The sequence below is a fragment of the Cuculus canorus genome, chromosome 6 (genome assembly GCF_017976375.1).
Source record: "Cuculus canorus isolate bCucCan1 chromosome 6, bCucCan1.pri, whole genome shotgun sequence".
NCBI lineage: Eukaryota > Metazoa > Chordata > Aves > Cuculiformes > Cuculidae > Cuculus > Cuculus canorus.
The window spans coordinates 26,426,317-26,443,744 of NC_071406.1; the positions used below are offsets into that span (position 1 = coordinate 26,426,317).

At 38.8% G+C, this 17,428-nt stretch overlaps 1 protein-coding gene across 2 annotated transcripts in view; it reads left to right on the forward strand.

Annotated features, from left to right (window-relative positions):
• The window catches only part of ITGA4 (integrin subunit alpha 4), a 39,156-nt gene that overhangs the window by 1,904 nt on the left and 19,824 nt on the right, over window positions 1–17,428 (forward strand). For both annotated transcript variants that reach the window (XM_054069397.1, XM_054069396.1), the window contains exons 3-12: window positions 5,487–5,593; window positions 5,692–5,821; window positions 7,117–7,184; window positions 7,852–7,981; window positions 11,092–11,177; window positions 11,506–11,565; window positions 11,655–11,792; window positions 13,419–13,530; window positions 16,525–16,619; window positions 16,962–17,052. In XM_054069397.1, the coding sequence (XP_053925372.1) occupies window positions 5,487–5,593; window positions 5,692–5,821; window positions 7,117–7,184; window positions 7,852–7,981; window positions 11,092–11,177; window positions 11,506–11,565; window positions 11,655–11,792; window positions 13,419–13,530; window positions 16,525–16,619; window positions 16,962–17,052 (1,017 nt within the window). The remainder of the gene's footprint in view (window positions 1–5,486; window positions 5,594–5,691; window positions 5,822–7,116; window positions 7,185–7,851; window positions 7,982–11,091; window positions 11,178–11,505; window positions 11,566–11,654; window positions 11,793–13,418; window positions 13,531–16,524; window positions 16,620–16,961; window positions 17,053–17,428) is intronic.

Sequence of the window (17,428 nt, forward strand, 5' to 3'; positions counted from 1 at the left end):
CCGGGGGAAAAGGAAAGCTCCAATGAAGTAACTTACTGGGCTTTCCTCAGTAGCTTAGGGCATTCTAAACGAAATGATGCAACAGGTGTGTGAAAACGTTTATGTGATTTGAAAAGCTTAATTTAACACAGCTTCTATTCCTGGGTTTCGAGGCCGAAGGTTACACAATGATGTTTACTGCCTTGTTCTGCATTTGTAAGAATAGTGATACCACAAAGCGGTTTTTGCAAAATATTTCTTTCCCTTAGTGCTGGGTGGTGTCTTTACATTACTGAGGTACATCTACAGTAGTTCTGAAGTTAAATAGATGCTGAAAAGAAGTGCTCTTTTGTAAAACAAATCAATGAGGTCAATGAAGAAGCCAAAGTTAGTTGTGGCGTATGGGATGTAAATGAAGTAGGGTGGTTATCTGAGGCTTGTTAAGCCTCTGCCATCCTGCCGAGTGGTCACAGAAATACACAAGGGAGTTTGCAGTTGCAAAGCTGAACTTAATTACTTCTTGTCTATCTCGGTTCAGGCTGTCGGCAACTTTTGGATGCAATGGTTTTATCGATGCTGTGTCTTTCAGTCAGTGACCTCCTAGTTCTTCTGCTTGGGTTCTTGCCAGTGATAAGTATGCATTCTGATCTCGTAGAATAGGATAATTTCCTTTGAAAAATGTGCAGATATATTACCTTGCTGGGACAGGAAGAATTGAGAAATAGCTATTAAATATTAAATACTTGGATTAACAATTAAGTATTCTTAGTGAACCAAGTATTAATACTTGAAGTCACATTTCTTTCAGTAAAAGAATCTTTGACGTGATAAGTTTCTAATTATGAGTCATAAAAATGTAGAAGTGACAACAGGCAGTAAAACTGGGGTTTTCTGAATGTTTGGCCTCCATAATAAATGGGTGTGAATTACTTAGAGACATAAATATGCTAAAACACTTTGTTGCTCTTTTCACTAAAGTAGCCTTGAAACTGGCATAACTAATTAATGAGAATTCACGCGCAATGAGGAAGCCTCTGATCACACAAAACCGCTGTTGTATTTTTTTGTCACACATTCCTATGTGCTTCCAGAGTTGCTGGGAATAGTCCTGTGCTGCAGGCATCCCTGCATCTGGAAATAAATCATCCAGGCATACTTTAGAGAATTTTAGTGTTTTTCAAGGTGTCGCAGGGGCCTGAGCTGGTTTAAGAGTCAGGAGGAGACGTCAAATGCACTGCCATGAGATACACTAGCAAATTTTTGTCTTCCCACCCCCTCACTTTTAAATTTCTTTCTGATTGCTGAATAGGAGTAGTGTTTTGAGAATTTCTTTTTCTTGTTCTTGTACCCCGTCAGTGGTGTGAAGTGTTCTTAACTGCTGATGTATTTGGAGTATTTTTGAGTGATGATTTATGTTAGATGCAGAAGCTTGAAATCAAGCTCTAGGCACAAATACAAAATACAGTGCTACAGGTTTATTACTTGGAGCGCTGTGTCTGCCTTCTACCAGTCTTCTAGTGTACTGAATTCCAAGACCTTGCCCACATCATTTTGGGCGAGTGATAGATTATTGCAAGGGGACTCATACAAAGTTCTTTAGACGTTTTGATCTATTACATTTTGGACTTCAAAAACATTACAGAAATTCTTCAACAAAATTGCTCTCAGATTTGAAACAGAGTGGTTTGTTGGATAAAAATACAGGAAAACATTTATAAAATTTGCCATCCGGTGTAAAAAAAAAAAATTAATTATGACTCTACACAGTAAATTCAGTGCAAGTTAACATAAAGCCAGAAAGCTCTTCTCCCAGTTTCAGCCTTCTACCCCGCTGCAATTAGCCTATGAACAAATCGCCCTCTAGCTCCCCCAGCAGAATCATTACAATGAAAAAGTGGACAGTTAATGGTTTTCCCCAAAAGGATGACCTGTGTTTGGTCCATTTTGATATCAGTAAGTCGTACTTGCAGTAATTTGGCTTTTTGATTTAACTTGTGTTACTTATACTCTGACAGTGATCTCGTTCAAAGTAGCCGTACTGTTCCAAGAATGCAGGACCTTCCTGACGTAGGCCTGTTACATATTTATGGAAACAGCTGGCACCTAGCTGAAATGTTTTGGGTAGAAGTGGTTTGAGGGAAGTGAGAGAGATGAGATCTATCAAATTTGTGAAAAGAGGAAAGGATGCCGTGGATGAATGAAATGCTTCTCCTGACATAGAATTATCTTGATTCCATTAATCTGGTATTTTCTTTCAAAAAGTCCATGGCATCCTAGAAAGATTGCCCTGGATGAATGAAAAAGAATCTGACAAGGCCCTGACATCTAGGAATAGGATATCAGAAGGCTTGTTGTCTTTGCAGCAGACTTCGTAGTTTTAATCAATTAGCAGTAGAACCAGAGGAGTTCTGAGAGGATAAAAAAGGTCATGGGAGCCACTGGAGCAAGTGATACGAAACTGGTTTCTCAGATGACATTGCAACATCAGTATTAGTCCTCAAGGCCAAAGCTAGAAGTGGCTTTATAAGTTGTGACCTTATTTATATGCAGTTGTGCTGTTTCTGTGGGTGCGTGCGGTGGGGATTATAGCAGACGTGTATCTTCCAGCTGTGTAATGTACACAGGCTGGGCAATTACTTTTCTCAGTGACTTTATGACACTGCGTGCTCCTTTTCCCTGAGGCAACCAAGCTGCCATGTCCTCTTGAGCTTACCCAGTGCTGCTCTGTTCCCTGTGTAGAATACAGCATTTTCTGTTCTCATTTGATAAAGCTTTTATATGATATCATACCCTGAGCAGAGGCTCATCACAGTGTCTGGGATGTCAAGCTCATGCTTCTCTCACCTACAAAAGCCCATCATTTCCAAGGTGATTGCATGTTTGCCAGTCAGAGAAAGTGAAGATACATAAGACAGAAGGTCATCATAGGGCCAAAGAGAATCTGAATCAAGAATGTATGCTGGATCCAAGAAAAAGGGGAATACAGTCCAATAAGCATTAAAGAATGGCGGTGCTTTTTCCTGTTATGGACCTCTGAAAAAAGCACAAGAATGAAGCACTGAGACTAGCAAAACTTCCTTTTATCTCTCACATCATCATTATCTGGTCTTGTCTGACTTACTGATAACAGGTCTCAGAAAGCCTCTTAAGTTCTAATTTTATGACACTGGTCTTCTCTACTTCTTCCATTTCCTGCAAATTCACATACACTATAAAGCAGGTTTGAGATAAGTCATTGTCATAAGAGGATGGGAAGCATTGCTAGAAGGGAGTAGCCAGAAGTACCTTTTCTGATTTAAAGGAGGATTAATTCTTACACGTGGGAGAGGAGATTTCAAACAGATTAACGTGCTCTGTAATTCATAGAAACCATGAAAATCTCTCCCTTAGGAAGTGAGGAGTTCTGTGTGACATAACTCCAAAATTAAATTCCAAAACTAAATTCCAAACTTGTGTCTGAAAATGAAATGTATTCAGTACATGGAAGTTCATGTCATTGATATTAGCCAAGTAGAAGACTTCAGAAGCTTATCACTGAAACCTCAGCAACTTACAACCTGCAGAAAAATGTTCTTTCTTTTTAGTAGATTTTTCAAGTCAGGCATTCTAATTGACGCTTGTCTTGGAGTAAGAGCCCACATGTTTTTAATTAGTGTCCTCAGGTGACCTATAGGAACTATTAAATTACAGTAACAAAATCTCTTGGCCCAGAGACAATGTGATGTTACTGTGAGTGCATCGTTCCTGGTTATTTGGACTTTGCATACTATTTCCTTCATATCTTAGGGAAAGGTACATGGGGGAGGAAGTGGTAAAGAAGAGATGAAGGAGGGACAGATGCTTCTTGATCCCGTGAAGGATGTTGTTTTTGGAAGAAGGCAGAGTGCAGTTGTGGTGTACAGGCTGCATCATCTTCTATGTACTATCTTGAGGGGTTCCTGACCGCACTGGTCTGTTCTTTCTGTTGGAGCAGGGACAAAGCAGGTTTTTTTGAAAAAGTGGAGAGGTAATATGAGAGTAGAAGGCGGCTCCAGGAGTTTCTTCAGCTGAATGTCAGTTGCTAGGCCTGCCACAAAACAGTAGGGAACAAGCTCTGAAATAAGAATGGTTGTTGGGGTTTATTCCTATACTTGCTTCTCCTGACATAGATTAATGACATCAAGGTAATTCTGGTATTTTCTTTCAAAAAGTCCATGGCATCATAGATATAAAACCATGTAAGTCAGTGTTGGTTGTGGGGATGTATAGCAACGCTCATAGTCATTCAACTTTCTCTTGGGTAATAAATAGATGAGGTGTATCCCTTTGTTCCATTCCTATACTCAATATAATGCAGTTGTATGTCCCTTAAGAGGAATTTAACAAGTCCACCGAGTTAGGAGTGTATTTATTTAAACTCTCTAATGCATTGGACGGTAATAAATTTCAGCAGCATTTTGAGAGCTGTAGGTTTGTGTTTTGCTCTGGCACCGTGTCCTCAGCTCGGACACTGCCGTCTGCACTGCGCCCTCTCCTGGGTAGCTGAAGCCCTCAAACCTCGAAGGTGTTGGGTTCACCTGTAACTGCTTTTAATTTGGGAAAGTCTTAAAAATTATGCAGAAGAGCTTGTTCAAATGACATGATGTGTTTGCTTATTTTATAAGAAGTTTTTTTCATAAACTGTGTCATGCTGATGAATAGAAAATACCGCTTCAATAAGTTGTTTAATGCTTATTCTTGCGAACAGCTTACAAATGAAAAGCTTGCTTTATGTAGTTTAGAATACTATTTAATGTGTAGCTTCTCCTTGAGAACCACTGCTTGAGAACCGTGAGTACCACTGCTGCTTTCTATAAAGAAGCAAATATTTCTCACTTGGCGATACTATAGCCTGTTGGGGGAGTCAGAAGAAATTTCACAATGTTTTCTAAGGTTTTAAAAATTAACTTTCCTTAAGAACAAAACCAAAGAACTACTGCTAAGTAATTGCAAGACTGCAAGGAGTACACAGAACATGCATACATAATGATATGACATCGCTGGTAGGGGTTGCATTTATACATCCTTTCTGTGATAGCCATTTGCAGTAGAGATCATTTTAAGGGCTGCTAACAGTAGATATGTAGTTGGAGAGATGCTGGCTTTGGGCTGGAGTTTAGGTAGCAGTTTCTTAGGTAGGTTGTTTCTTATGAACTTCTAGGCTGAAGAACACTTCCAAAGCCAGGCCTTCATCAAACTGAGTGTAATGTCACTTTCTGTCTTAATTTAAATAATGATGGAGAAGCCAGTCCTCACTACCAGCCTATCATGTTCAGAACCTGTCTGCTGCCTTTGGCTACATCCAGTCATATGTTTGTTTGAGAAAAAAGTAAAAAGTCTACATGGCCTATGTAAGACAGAGCCAGAGGTCAGGTCCACCAACCCTGAGTTACTGCAGTCTCCCTGTAGGGTTCTTGGGTGCTCCTTTTACTCACCACATGGCTCTTCAGCTTGTCTTTGTGTTCAGAGCATTGGTCTTTGTGTCTTAGGCAACCCCCTTGGAGAGCGCTGTGGGAAGACTTGCTTGGAAGAGCGTGATAATCAATGGCTGGGTGTCAGCTTATCGAGGCAGCCAAAAGAAAATGGATCTATCGTTGTATGTATTAACTGCTGGAGCTGCATGTCTGTTTGTCAGACTGCCTTCATCTTTCTTACTCTTCTGTGTCAAATGTCATGTTTGTTTTTTATCCATAGGCTTGTGGACATAGATGGAAAAATATCTTTTACATAAAAAATGAACACAAACTCCCACATGGTATTTGTTTTGCCATCTCTTCTGATTTTCGAACTGAACTGAGTAGAAGAATATGCCCATGCTACATAGGTAAGCGGAATGCTTGGGTTCTTTGTGGGGAAGAGTAAGATATGTAGTTACTTGGTGCAGAGTTTGTGAAGACCCTGTGTTGCTCTGAGCGGGCTTTCTGCAGCCACAGGTTTGAAGACTGAGTGCTGATGATAGAAGCCTAACTTATGATGTAAATTTGTTAGCAGGATGTTTGTCACTTAGAAGAAAAGCTGCTTTCAACAGGCAAACAATAATTTAAATAGGGCATCAGGATACATGTTCTTTGGACAGGATCGCTGAAGGATGTGTGCTTCTTAAAAATAGGCCAATAGAAGACATTCTTCCACCCTTTATTCTGTCATTTGCTTGCTCTGCTCAGAGGAGTGCCTCGCAGCTGAGCAGCAGTACTATCTGCAAGTGATTGTTCCCCTCTGCCTTTGATACAAAGCTGCCGTGGTTCCTCAGCACAGTGTATGTCCCTATTCCTTACTTGCCTTCCACCAAGGCCACTGCTGTGGTCTAAGACCTTCAGTGGGCCTTCCTCAGAGGATTGCAGGAGCACAAGAAGAGTCAAGACCTGAAGCCACCATGCAAGTCCATGTCTGTCCTCTCTTTTATACCTCTCTCTTATCAGGACAACTGTCTCATGACCCTGCCCCTTGCTAATGCTGATGATCTGGCCTTTCTGTGCAGACCAACAGAGTAACGTCATCAAACGTCTCACTGCTGACTTCAGAGACTGTTACAAGCGTTGGTGAAATCGTGCTTTTATCTTCAGTGATTTAAGTGAACAGATCTGTGGATGAGAGGAGGGAAACCCTGATGGCGGGCAGTTAGCCAAGAACAGCAGGAAAACAGAGCTGAGAGAGCTGGGTGTAAAGACAGCTCCTAGGGATGGTAGACACCAATATGTCTAAGACAGCCATAATAAAGCCCTTCAGAGCACTAGTGGAGCATCAGGGCAACTCCTATCAAGCCTGTCAAGCAGATTATACCTGAATTGTGCGGAGTGGAAAAGAAGAGTTAGCTAGTTGTGCTGCTCAAGCTACTTGTGCTATTTAATTTGTGGAACAATTTGAAAAGAGGTATAGCCTTTAAAGTCACAAGATTTCAAAGGAAGCTGTGATCAAGTGGTACATAGTGTATTGTGTTTGTTACAATACTATATTGAAGCTAAAGGCTACGGAGTGGAAAACAGCTTTTTTAGCTTTTACAGAACCAAAACCCAATGTTCTTTTGGTTTTTAGCTTGTCGCAATTTCTCTTGAAGATCTGGTAACAAATTCTGAAACCGCATTCTTCTCATCTTTTCTAATGTTTCTTGCCCATTCCCAGATCATGTGCGAAAGTTTGGGGAAAACCATGGGTCATGCCAGGCTGGAATGTCTAGTTTTTACATTGAGGTGTGTATTAGATACCAGCCTTCTCTATCTATAGCTATACTTACATATATGTATACATATATAAAAGTATATATGTAAATGCAAACACTAACACCGCCTTTCTTTGTGAGAGGGAAAAATCAGACTTTTCCTATTTTAATTGAGTCTTGATAAGACTTGCATGATAATTCCCAGCTAATACTTTTACTTTTGATTACCAAGAATACTTTACGTCTTGCTAAACCCAAAATTGCTTTTCACCTGGAAAAAAGAGCATGCATACACAGAGTATGAAGTTTTATTATTCTCTTTAAAGCATTCTGTCTAATGTAACACTAACACTAATAACGCTTACCTTCTTACTTTGCAGAGTAACACTGTGTATTATTTAATCTCCATTTCACTCTAAGATTGTGATTTCTGCACAACTCTTTTGAGGAGAAAATGTTCTGTTTGTTACTGCCTTTTAAGCTGTTCATAGCTCAAAGTATTTAGTAACGGTATTTTAGAAAATTTGAAAAATATTGCTTGTGATCTAGTGGTAATCCCACAGTACTGAGCCAGATGCATCTCCAGTAACATTTCATTGAGATCACAGGAGATCTAAATAAAAGCATTTGACTTCTGTTGCATATCTTCATGAATATTTAAATATGAATAACATGGCTTTGTTTTATTTTTGTTTTAGGACTTGATCATAATGGGAGCCCCTGGATCATTTTATTGGACGGGTTCTGTTTTTGTATACAACACAACGGCAAATACAATCCATGCTTATACAGATTCAAATAACCAAGTGAAATTTGGCAGTTATCTAGGTGCTTAAAAATATCTAATAATTTATAAAAATATAAATCATAGAACTAGCTAAGTAGCTCATCCTGAGGTTCACAGTATTTATCAGTGCTTTCTTTATGAATCCCAGAAGCAATGGTTCTAAAGATGTGTTCAGATTTTGTTCAATATTTATTTAATCGTAAGGCTTCCCCTCTCTTCATTTTACCTGAAAGCTTCTTAAACATTAAATTTCTGTGTTTATCATCTCTCCACTGAGTTTCTATCACTTCTTGATTTACAAGGTAGAGATATGCTTCTGGTTAGCAATGGTTTGCGCTTCTCTATTAAGTCTGAAATACTGCCAAGGGCTTTCATAAAAAAAGACATGATGATTTTACATATAGCAGAAATAGGAGGAGTTGATTACAGTGAAAGAAGATGCAAGGAAACGAGTCTTGATTGTGTTGTCAATAAGGGGAACTATGCTGTCATCTGAAGAGACAAACCTGCCTCCAATTGTGACTTTTTGTCTTTTTTTTATTCCAACCGTATCTTCGTCTGGATACTTTACCTGTGAATGTCTGCAAAGAAAGCCATTAAGCTGCTACTTAGGTACCTATATCCAAGTAATTAAGCTGGACTTAGTGCTAGAATTTATAGAGGTTTGTGCAAGAACCGTCAGCAGCTTCAGTTTTTTCACTACACACGGAGAAAAGCTCATCTGTCCTTCCTGAACTCCTGAGCAAGAATATTTTTGCCTGTGACCATTCTGATTTCACTCTTCTGACAATAGGAAGCAGGCATACGTTATGAAATAACTGTTAGGAAAAACGAAGTGGCTAACACTTCAGAATTCAGGACTGAGCCTTGCAAAGGCTGCATCTGGTCTCTTTGGGAAGGTCAAGCAAAGGAAATGCTGGATGGTAAAAGGTGATCAGATAAAAGCTAGAGTTTGCTTTACAAACACTTCTCCAGTGACCTGCTACAACCTCAGCAGACAGCACGCTAGCATGGCAGAGCCGTGTGTCCTCTAAACTTGCGGCTTCTACCGGAAAGTGAAGAAGGGGGCTTTGGCTCATCTCTCTGTCTCTACAGCAGCAGCTGTGATAAACCTCGAATTTTGCACTGTTCCAGGCCACTTAAACCTCCACTTTGTTCCCTCGTAATAATACATACTGTGGTTGAAATAATGTAAAGATACCTTCCTTCCTCTCCCTCAACTTCTCTTCTGATACATCTGTGGCATTGTTTAAGGCTGAAATCTATTTAGGGTTAATTATTTTACTAAAGATTTATTTTTTTAAGACTGGGTTTTCCTCTCCCTCAAGTAATGACCAAAATTATCTTTAGCAAGAAGTGGAAGTATATAGTGGACAGAGTATAACTCAAGCTGATGAGTGGGCATAATTATCTGCTTAAGCTATCCTTCGTCTTCCAGGGGCTGAGAAGTTGGCTTCTTTATTTACATTTTTTGTTAAACTGACAAAGAGTAATAGTTAAAAAATTAGACATTGCAGGAAGAGCATGCAAAAATGTAACATTTTCCATAAGTTGGAAGAAACAAAGCTGTTTAACTATCACACAGTTGAAATCAAGTAGTAAGTTAGAGAAGCTTGTAATTCATATTATTTGGTAGTATTTCCTTGACTACCTCAGAGTATCTTGGATATTAATAACTGACTTCTTTAAAAGGAATCAGAAAGTAAGTCAGTCTTTCAAACTGTCTGAGTCTGATGAAAGAGTAACCTCAGGCACTCAACGGCTTTGAAGAAATCACAAAGTAATAAATAGTTTATTTTAGGATTCAGAATAGCAAATTACATTTCAGGAAACCGAAAAACTGTAGTAATAGTAAAGAGGAGATAATTCTGGGGTTTGAAATAAAATTTCATTTGGCTGTGCCTTTAAATTAAAAGGCTCAATTATGTGATTCCCCCCAACCCACCCCCAAATATTTAATGCCATGGTAAAAATGAGGGCTGTCTGATTACTAAACTTTATTTTAGTCTGTTTGACTTTTTGGGTTTTAGGTGGGGCTTTTTTGGGGGTTGGGTTTTTTTCCAAAAAAAAAGGTCATTACAGTTATAAGTGTTTACACTTCACTAAAACCAAAATAACTAAAAAATAAAGGTTGTAGGAGATAAATTAAGGTTCATCCACTTAAGCTTAATTTTTTGTGAAATAAGCAAAAACTAGGTGTTGACCTTTAAATGAGAAATTGCCTTGTGCGCCTCTTTTGGCTTAAAATAAAATAAAAAAAAAAGGCTGTCTCAATGAGTACTTGAATTCTAGACAGTTGTCTTCCAATATGAAAGATTTAAGGCTCATTCTCACCTGAGACAGGATGATTTTTCTTTTTTTTCTGTATGCTGTGAAAATAAACAGTCATTCAGTAAATGCAAGAGTAGCAGAATATGTTAACTGTCTTCCCTGTTTCAACTTAGCCATAATGTATTTTGGAAAGTGTAGGGATGACTTTTGTAGCTTCAGAGTAAGGTGTTAGCCTTCTGTTTGCAATTCTGTGGCTGGATGTCTGCACCAAAATCTGGTGCTGTTTGTCACGAGCTATCTCCACATACAGAAAGAAATATTTTGCCAGGTAGATTTATGTACAAAAGCTGATACGACATTTTCTTATTGCATAATCAAGGTTTTGCTCCAGTTTGTTCCTGGAGTTTTCATATGTGTATATCCACAACGCTCTGTGTGTATGTATGTGTATGTGCACATGCATGTAAGTAGAACTACATTTTTTCTGCAGTCCAGTTACAATAGCGAAAGAACAGATGAATCAAGTTTTCCCACATTGTGGTGTATAGAGATTTGGTTGCTTTTATTTGTATTACAATATGGACTCGCTGAACAATTGTAGAATGTGCATTAACAGAAGATGTTTACAATTTATTTTACTGGCTTTTAAAGTATGGCAGATAGTTGAGAGCCTAGGAAGAAATGGGTGTTTTCTGACACTTGTTTCTGCTTGCTAGAACGTAACTGTTTGTATTGAACTTTCACTTATATTTCTGTTTTTATTGCTAACTTGCATGAGGTCTGAATGTCAGGCTGGTGTTGTGAGCTTTTATATGTCACGCTCCCTTTTTATTCTTTATATAGCATTTCTGGTATTGAATAGTGCATTTCTAACTTACAGGTTACTCTGTTGGAGCTGGACATTTTCTGACAACAACCAGTACAGAAGTAATTGGAGGGGCTCCCCAACAGGAACAGACTGGTAAAGTAAGAGATTTGCTATGTTATTGGTTTGAATAATATGCCCCCACATACCCACCCATGGTTTTCCGATTTAGATTAACATAGTAAAGACAAGTATCAGATATATATGATTTTTCGTGGGGAGAAAAGTCGAAGAATGAATGAGAAGAGATAGCATTGCTGTCAACTATGGTGTTAAGGAGAGCTACAGATAGGAAATAGTAAATAGCTGTACATTGTGATATTGTGTGCTGCTTTGCTGATTCTCTAGCACATGCTGTAGAGAAAGTGCAGTGAAGTATTTCAGATTACTCTTTCCTCAATTTCACCTAAAATTTTCCTTTCTTTTTAGGCATACATTTTTAGCATTGAGAAGGAACTAAATATTCTATTTGAACTAAGGGGTAAAAAGGTAAATCTTTCATGCTATTTTTCTGCACCTTAAAATTTACAGAAGGTCTTCTTCAAAATTCAAAAATAAAGTGATTTCTTTGCACACAGCTTGGTTCGTACTTTGGAGCTGCAATTTGTGCTGTAGACCTGAATTCAGATGGCCTCTCAGACTTGCTAGTTGGTGCTCCAATGCAAAGTACCATCAGAGAAGAAGGAAGAGTTTATGTCTATATCAATTCAGGTTCTGTAAGTATTTTCTCTTAAAAACACCTGGTAACACAGTCATTCTAGTACAACAAGCTAAGAAAAAGAGACTTATACTCTCTTACCATACAGTGTTTCAGGGTATAGGAAAAACAACTCCAGAACCCCAGTAACAATCCCTTCATGACTGTGTAGCACACCTGCAAAGGTTAGCTGTTCCTTCTGCTGGTGTTAGAACTGAGGACAGACTGGTTTTGTTTCCTAGTAACTTCAGGTGGTGACAGCCTGCCACTGCAGCCTCTTCGCAAGCTCTCTTCCGTTACCACACTTACCACTGAACTGGCGTGTGAAAAGCGGCTTATATAGCACTTCAGAAACAAACAAACAATGAAAAATTTGTGTGTAATTATTGGTACCAGTCAGTAAAGAGACAGGTAGTCCTCGGTTTGGCAAAGAAGGTGACTGGACAGATCATGCATTAGAGTTAGCTTCCTTTTATTCTTTCTAAGGATCAGAAGTGAAAATATAGTCACTGTTTTTTGTAGACTTTTGATTTGTCTGACTTTGTAAATTTTATCTTCACATCTGTTGTCGTTTAGCCCGTCCCGGCTAAAACCGTGCAGTTGGTCTTCCAAATACCTTCCTCGCCTCCCCCAGGGAAAGGGGAGAGGGAGGTGAGAGGAAGAAGACTGGCAGGTTGGAAACTAAAACTGCAGCTTTAATGAAATGATAACAATAACAACGATGAAAATAATTAGAAAGTAATAAAATACGTACAAAGATGTGAGATCGTGCCCGCGCCCCACCTCTCAATGACAAAACGTCACCACAAATAATGTAGAGCAGACCCAAGTGAATGGGTCCACAGCTAGGAGGGAGCTGGGCTCAGGAACTGGATTCAGGAACGCACAGATCTGAGATCAGGAGCAGTCAGACAGATGAGGTTCTCACTGGACATCAGTCATTGCAGAATACTCTGTTGGACAGTTTAGGGTCACCTGCCCCATTCGGCCCTCCTGCAGATGTGGCCCTTTTCCACCAGTTCGAGGGTGGCCTTTGTTGCTGCACGAATAATTGTAATCATTGGTCTTTTTGCATATTAATGTCCTGCATTATCACTTTAGAGAAGAACACTGTCTCAAAAACACGCAGTTAGCTTTCAGGGAATTAAGTTACTTACAGTGGCTGAGTTAGTCACAAAACTAACTCTAATTTAGTTCAAACCACAACAGTATCTTATTTCCCTTCCTTCCTCTGCACACTAATACATAACGACATTTTCTTAATGTATTTTCCTTACAGAGAACTAATTCTCTCTGGGATACCTATAACTAACTAGGACGCACACAACAGATATGAAGCAGCTACTGTTTTACTACCTTTTTAGCAAACGCAGTTTTTGCGGAGCAGTAAGCCCTTGTATGATGATACAAGCTTGCTGCTGTTTGCAATGGGAACAGATTGCTGTTCTCTTTAAGAACAACTTCCTTATTCTTTATTATTTTTACACTAAATACTGTTAAACATCTTTGCTTATGGTCGCTTCTGCACCAAGGAGTTCATTAAGATTACATGTTGTCATCCAAGGCAGTTTCAATATTTTGAATAATATTCCAGGTCACCTGGAAGATGCTTTGTTAATGCGTTATTGACTCTGTTTTTCTTCAGGAGGCAAAGATGGTAGAACTGAACATAGAGCTCAGTGGGAGTGACTCATATGCAGCCAGGTTTGGAGAGTCCATAGCCAACCTGGGAGACATTGATAATGATGGTTTTGAAGGTAGGTATGTATAGATAAAAAAAGCCCTTGGATTTAGTTGTCTCTGAGCAGTCGACTGTGATGATAAATAGGACCATTATGGCAGTCTGAAAAGACTTTCTGTTGGTGACTTGACCATTCTTTTCTAGGCTGCAGATTTGAAATATAACTTTTCCACTGTTATTGATATGTAATACCAAGATATTAGGTTCTGTCACTTTAGTAAAGAGCATGGGCATAATGTGGTAACAGAGTCTGTAACTTGGGTGCTGGTCCTTGAGTGAAATCCCTAATACTGTTTTAGGCATCTGAGACAATGGCTGGGGAAAAATTTGGCAGTTTTGTAGCATAAATAGAAATTACACTTTTACTCAAGATCTGCTTCTGTGTCACCAGTAGGAAGTACTAAACACATGGGAATATTGAAAACAATCTGCAAGTTGGGAGACTATTATAGAACTACTTCCCACTTAAGTCCTCGGATGATTCATGAAACCCTAGCACGGGCTCCCAGCAGAGGGCCTGGACAGAAGGCCAGGGAAGGACTTCGAAGGCCATATCCTAGTGTTAAATTCAAAATGTTAGTGATGCCCTGAGGGAGCTTTTTCTTCCTTTCCTCCTACAGGAGGATCTATTTCAAGCACATAAAGTCAGATGCCTGAACAGAAATTGTGGGAATAACCCCTCTTCCTTTCCCATGATCCAGGCTGAGACACCCTCTCTAAATATGGTGAGATATGGGTTGAAATTTCCATTGATGTTGATCAGATGGAACCTGCTCAGAAGGCAAAGAGATTCAGTCTCCAGACCTGTGTCTAATTTCTGTAATAAGCATAAAAGTAACAGACACTGAAAAGAGAAAGCGGTGTGAAAGTAATGGATAAAAGATATTTTAGTTAAAGAAAAAAAATGAAAGGATGTAACATATGTTAAAACACCTAGAATGATTCTCATGGCCTTCTGCTTCCAGTCAGGATGCCTAAAATGCATTTGCTGCAGAAAGTCCCATTGTCTACTGTGCTCATCTTCGTTCCTTCTGAAGCCATTCACTAGCTGTGTAGGTTAGCCTGCAGAAAACCACAGCTGACTGGGACACCTCCAGCTAGTCTGAAGACAAGCAGGGGGGGACCTGGTCCAGTGGCTTCATTCGTCTTGTCATGGCTTCAAACAAATAGGAATAACCAGTTTTCCCATCTGAAAAACTGGCACATGCTCCCCTGCAGGAGAAGGGCAGGCACAGTAGGCTGTGTAGGACAAGACAAAAATATGATGATGTTTTCAAAAATTCATGAATAGTTTCAGTTTTTCCATCATCAAAAACTGTCAGCTTTTCTGGGCTGTATCTTTGCCAGGTCTCTCTTTACGCTTCTGAATTACCCTTTTTTATTTGCAGTTACCATCTAAGGTTCTCCGTTTACGCTTCCCTTTCTCTTATGTTCATCCTGTTCTGTAGCCTTACCTGGGCTCCTTTACCTAAAGTAGTCTTTTTATTTAAGGCAATCTTTTTTTTTGTTTTTTTTTTTTGTTTGGTTGTTTTTTTACTCCTTTGGTACCTGTTCCTTGAACTCTTATTAAATTTCATTTCTCTTGTTTTGCATTGCCTTCGCAATTTTGTACATATGTTTCAGACTTTGACCTTTGATATTTTCAAACTGCAAATTAAAACTATATCCAAATGTAGAGCTGGGGAGCACAGAAGTAAAATCAAATTAATAGCAGCATAGCAAGTAGATGTACGTCACAGAGCATAATGTAAAATGGGAATCCTAAAACTGGGAAGGAAGAACAAACAAGTGGATTAGCTTTTGAAGAGAGCAAAAAGCATGGAAAAGAAAAATTGGAGGCAATATGGAGAGTGGAAGTAGGAAAAGAAATTTTGTAAGAAAAACAGCTGGAAGCAAAATCTAAAGAGGAGTTGGGTGTTAGAAACAATTTGTATGTGGTAAGGAATAAAAAAGCACAACAGACCAAACTTCTTCCAATGATCTACACCATCAGTATCAGCCCTATGAAGATAATCGTGTGCATGTTGGTATAGAATCTGTGAAATGTGAAATTTTAATTAGCACAATTTGGCTGTCCTATTTTCACCTCACCAGAAGAGAGATATAACATTTTGTGTGTATTTTAGGCACCCAAGTATGGATTCAATCAGTGTGGAATCAATCAAACAGTAAAACAGTAAAACAATTCAGTAAAACCCAAATCATCAGAGCTTTGCTTTTCTTGTAATTTTGTTTTGGTGCAGCATGCAGTAATTCTGATTTGCAGATAGTTCAGTTTTGCCTATATATAAATGAAAGTTAACAATTATTAATTTATATTAGTGATTTTCAAGATGATGTTATTCATCTCCCACTCCCTCCTCCCGCTTTTTGGTTAACACTTTCTGGCTATTTGAACCATGGGGCATTTTGGTAAAGGCTTCTGAGGATGAGTGGGTCAGTTGGTTTGTTATGCTTTGCCACAACCCTCTGGGATTCTATCATCTAGGCATAAAACATATCCCTTTGAACGAACCAGCTATCTTCATTTCCTCATTAAATGCCTGTTCAAGCCTGTTATCAGCTGTTAAGGACATTTCATAGAAAAATGAATGGTTCATTTCAGGCAGCATAATAAGAGTACTACTTTTGTTTCAGTGATGTAATTCCATGTGGGAATAGCAGAATGCAGGGAAATCATCAAAAAAAAAAGACCATGATAATTTTGGCTATTCTCCACGATGACTTCTTAAGGGTCAAATTCAGTACTGGTAGGAACAGATTCTGTCTTCATCAAAATGTCTGTATTTGGCCCTCGTTGTCCAGAAATATAGTACGTAAGGCAGAGTCAGATTACTGAGCTGGTCTGTTTTGTTTCCATTTGCCTTATATCTATCTTCATCACTTCTTTTGAATTCAGTCAAATAAGTTTGGTCTGGCATTGCATGTGTCATGATTTGGATTTCTCTAACTCTTCCTTGTTCATATTTCCTCATTAACTGATAACTGTTGTGAAATTGTGTTTCCACAGACGTAGCAATTGGGGCTCCACAAGAAGATGACCTAAAAGGGGTTATTTATATATACAACGGCAGGGAAGATGGAATAACACCATCATTTTCACAGGTACACTTACTCAATGAAAAATAATCAGTTCAGGAAAACCTTACATTTGAGTTCAAGAGGGTTTTCCCTCCATTTAACTCTCAGACCATCTGAGGTACTTCAAAAGACTTCAGAAATATTTTACATAGTTTGTTATTTCCAGTCATAATACAACCTGTAACACAAAAATAGTTTTGGAGGCCTTAGACAGGTTTTATGGGATATGACATTTGGAGTAATTGAGGAATATTACTTTCAGCAGTGTAGTTTCACAAGTAAGCATGCTACTGCCTTCAGCAGCAGAATGGTTGTACTGATACTTCGCAAAAAATCATTTTCTCTTCTGTTTTTTTTCTTTTTCAGAGAATACAAGGGCATCAAGTCAGTAATTCTTTAAGCATGTTTGGACAATCCATAGCAAGTGGCATTGATGCAGATAACAATGGTTATCAAGGTGAATTAACCAGGGTTTTTTGATTTTTCATTTTTTAAAAGAGTAGAGATTCATAGGAAACAACCCTACTGTGCTACTTGTTACTTGTAACAGAAGCCAAATCTGTTATTAAGTTGACATGTCACATCTTGCATTTAAGAGGAAAAAGAATTAGGTAAAGCTGAGGCCAAGCAGTCAGTTTTCACAGTCATCTAACTCTTGTTTAAGAACTGAGAACAATGTGATAGTAAGATCCTGGTGCGCAGGAGGAATGAAAATGTAACTCTTATACTTCTGACAGCCATCGCATCCACTAATGTTACAAGGAGCTAGTTTGGGCACTGTAAGCATGTTTGTTGTCCAGATCAGTGTGCTAACTGAAAAATCTTACTGGTCT